This window comes from Sinocyclocheilus anshuiensis, unplaced genomic scaffold (genome assembly GCF_001515605.1).
Source record: "Sinocyclocheilus anshuiensis isolate Anshui unplaced genomic scaffold, SAMN03320099.WGS_v1.1 scaffold6, whole genome shotgun sequence".
In the NCBI taxonomy this organism is placed as follows: domain Eukaryota; kingdom Metazoa; phylum Chordata; class Actinopteri; order Cypriniformes; family Cyprinidae; genus Sinocyclocheilus; species Sinocyclocheilus anshuiensis.
The window spans coordinates 116,311-119,833 of NW_015547668.1; the positions used below are offsets into that span (position 1 = coordinate 116,311).

Here is a 3,523-nt window from a genome sequence, read left to right on the forward strand (position 1 = left end):
TATATATATTTATTTTTATTTTTTTTTCGGTCCTGAAGTATGTTCAGATTCAAATGTAGTACCACAGTCTGCATTTACAAACATTTGTGAAAAAAGTGGGTAATTCTGAAGAGCTCAGTGTATTCAAGTGTGGTACTTTTTTCAGGGGTTGGGTTCAAACTTTTGTTGCTTCAAACTTTGTAGAAACAGTTTGGGGAAAGCCCTTTTCTACTCCAGCATGACTGTGCCCCAGTCCATAAATACGTGGTTGGTTGAGTTTGGTGTGGAAGAACTTGACTGGCCCACACAGAGCCCTGACCTCAACCCAATCAAAGACCTTAGGGATGAGCTGGAAGGGAGATTCCACACCAACATTAATGTCTGTCCTCAAACATGTTCTATTGGATGAATGGGAAAATATTTCCACAGAAACACTCCATTTTTCCCCCCTACATTTCTGTCGCCGATGGAGTTTAGGTTCCTTGCCAGTGTTACCACTGGCTTGCTTAGTTGGGGACACGTAATATTTGTCAATAATATTGACTTGACTGCACAGACACTACTGAATGAGAACTGATCTGAACTGGATGATGACATTACTGTTTTCACTGTCTCCAGAACTGCTTCAAACTCTTTTCATAATTGATGAACTTTACACAGTTATTGAACAGAACTGAATCAACAATTAACTGATTTCAACTAGGCCTAAATAATGACTGTTTACTATTGTCTTTTTAGAGTTTATCACTGTGAAACAATCTGTATTGCATGAAGCACTACATAAATAAAGGTGACTTGACTTGATTACGGTTTTTCTCAATGGATTTGGCACATTTCTCCAAACTCAGGTGATCGGAACACTTTGTAATTGTCCTAAACAGATTGTATGTTTTTATTAATTTCATACAAATTTCAAATCATGCAAATCATTTTCTCAAAACAATGTGCACAAAACTCTCAAATGTTTTCACAATAGTTAATACAACCAACCAATACTTTAAAATATCTGAGAAAATGTTTTTTTTTTTACCCAAATCATAAACTTTTATGTACCATTTGTCCCAAACACAACAAACAAAACGCTGTAATTTGTCATTCGATCAAATGAACATGGTATATTTTCGATTGGCCCTAAACTGAATACTGTATATATATATATATGTATGTATGTATATGTATGTATGTTTATATGTGTGTGCTTGTGTGTGTGTGTATAATCCACCACTGTGCTGTAAAAGACTGCTCTGTAGTTATCAGAAAAGTTTGTTTGCAGTTCTTGTTGATAAAGGTGGCACAAAGATTTTAAGTTTAAAGGGGCAATTTGTTTTTTGTTTTTTTTCTAATGGGCGATAACGTTTAAGATATACACTATATATATATATATATATATATATATATATACAAAACTGTTGAAGAATTATAACTGTTGAAGGATCGCAATAAACATATTTTCATTAGCATATTTGTGCATCTACAGCTGAATGTGTTTTATAATCAATAGAGAACACACCTATAGATTTTATGTTAATATTTACTTTTAATAAATGCATTACTAGAACAAATTGCAGTGCTTCATTTTGCAGTAAAGTAGAACTGTTTAGTTGAGATAATTTTGTGTTTGGATGGCTGTGTTAATTGTTTTGAGAACAAGTACATTGCATTGGAGAAAAGTGTCAAATCGATTGAGAAAAACTGTAAAGTCACTGTTGGTGTAATGGTCTGGTCTCCTAATACTTTTGTTCATATAGTGCATGTTACCTTATGCCCAGTACCCTGATCATTGTTAGTGGAAAAACAACAGCACATGAGCACATTAGAAATGCGCTTGTCTGTGATATGTTGTGGTGTTTTGTAGCTGTATTATTTAATAATAGAAGTTTAGTAATTAGAATTAAAGCTGGGTAACCATGAACTTAGGACTGGTGCTGGGACTTTTTTTGGTCATTCAGTGTTCCTGTAAAAAAAACCCCAACAATAATACTGATAAGATATTATTATTATTATACGAATTCTACTAAGAACAATATAAAAACGCACTAAGGATTAATGAGCTACTGGATTCATGAATATTAATCAGGTTGTGTGCGTCAATAAACATATTTTCATTAGCATATTTGTGCATCTACAGCTGAATGTGTTTTATAATCAATAGAGAACACACCTATAGATTTTATGTTAATATTTACTTTTAATAAATGCATTACTAGAACAAATTGCAGTGCTTCATTTTGCAGTAAAGTAGAACTGTTTAGTTGAGATAATTTTGTGTTTGGATGGCTGTGTTAATTGTTTTGAGAACAAGTACATTGCATTGGAGAAAAGTGTCAAATCGATTGAGAAAAACTGTAAAGTCACTGTTGGTGTAATGGTCTGGTCTCCTAATACTTTTGTTCATATAGTGCATGTTACCTTATGCCCAGTACCCTGATCATTGTTAGTGGAAAAACAACAGCACATGAGCACATTAGAAATGCGCTTGTCTGTGATATGTTGTGGTGTTTTGTAGCTAGTTTGTCACTCTAAAACATTCCATCCTGTTTGATAAAATACAGAAATCATTTAAAAATATCAACATATCAATGTTTTACTGTGTTTTTCCTCTGCACCACAGTACAGAACAATATGTTGTTTAGCAAATTCTTGCCATTTACGCAGTGTTGTACATTATTAAAGCGTGCAATGACTGTGCTACTATCGAGTGTGCTTAACACTGCTCCTTATACAATAGACAATCAAATAAATGGTTCCAACATATGACAGAGTTCAGAGACACTGGCCATTTATTCAGAGAGAATAGCCTATATTGATTTTTGCATTAAGGTTGCCTCCAGTGAAATATCATTCTCAATAGAGGTGACATGGTATGACCTGGCAGGTAAACTATTGCTTGGTCAAGTCCCCACACAATCGTAAAAATGTGGCATGCTCATTAATCTGAACAAAAACAATTTTATTGGGAATCCAAATTATGTTACCTCTACTGTGACTACAACAGGGAATTGCACACTAACTTTACACCAGAAACAACAAAAGATCCAAGATCACTCCCATAATAATGAACAGGAGCGGACTACACTTACAGCATGAGTTGCATTGTTTTACAAAGCACCTTTAGTTGATTGCTGCCCCGTTTTTACTTCGGTCATACTGTACAGCTACTTCAGAGTCTTTAGTTTTACCTTCTGTTTACTATTAAAATGAATTACAAATGCACTGATAAAAAAAAAAACCAGAGTAAAAATCTGTTAATTGGCTAAAAATAAGTTCCCTTACTCTATACTGTGACAAACTGTAATAGATCATTGGAAATATTATGTAATTGTACAGTAAAGTACTGTTAAATGTACATTTTTTGTAAGTTAAAAAAAAGTCATAATATATTTGTGTATTCAGTAAATTCAGTAAATTGATTGCTAAAATTCAGTGACTGCTCACATTTGATGGATTTTCATTGAAATAACTGTTTCTTATTTTTTTCATATCAGTTATAGTATATAGGCTAGTATATTTTTTTGTTTACTCGCCAGACTGAAGTACTATACTA

At 33.3% G+C, this 3,523-nt stretch overlaps 1 protein-coding gene across 1 annotated transcript in view; it reads left to right on the top strand.

Moving 5' to 3' along the window:
- The first annotated feature begins 217 nt into the window (after window positions 1-217).
- The window catches only part of LOC107702659 (CUB and sushi domain-containing protein 1-like), a 232,478-nt gene continuing 229,172 nt past the window's right edge, over window positions 218-3,523 (top strand). Inside the window, exon 1 of the mRNA XM_016505042.1 lies at window positions 218-358. Within this exon, the coding sequence (XP_016360528.1) occupies window positions 218-358 (141 nt within the window). The remainder of the gene's footprint in view (window positions 359-3,523) is intronic.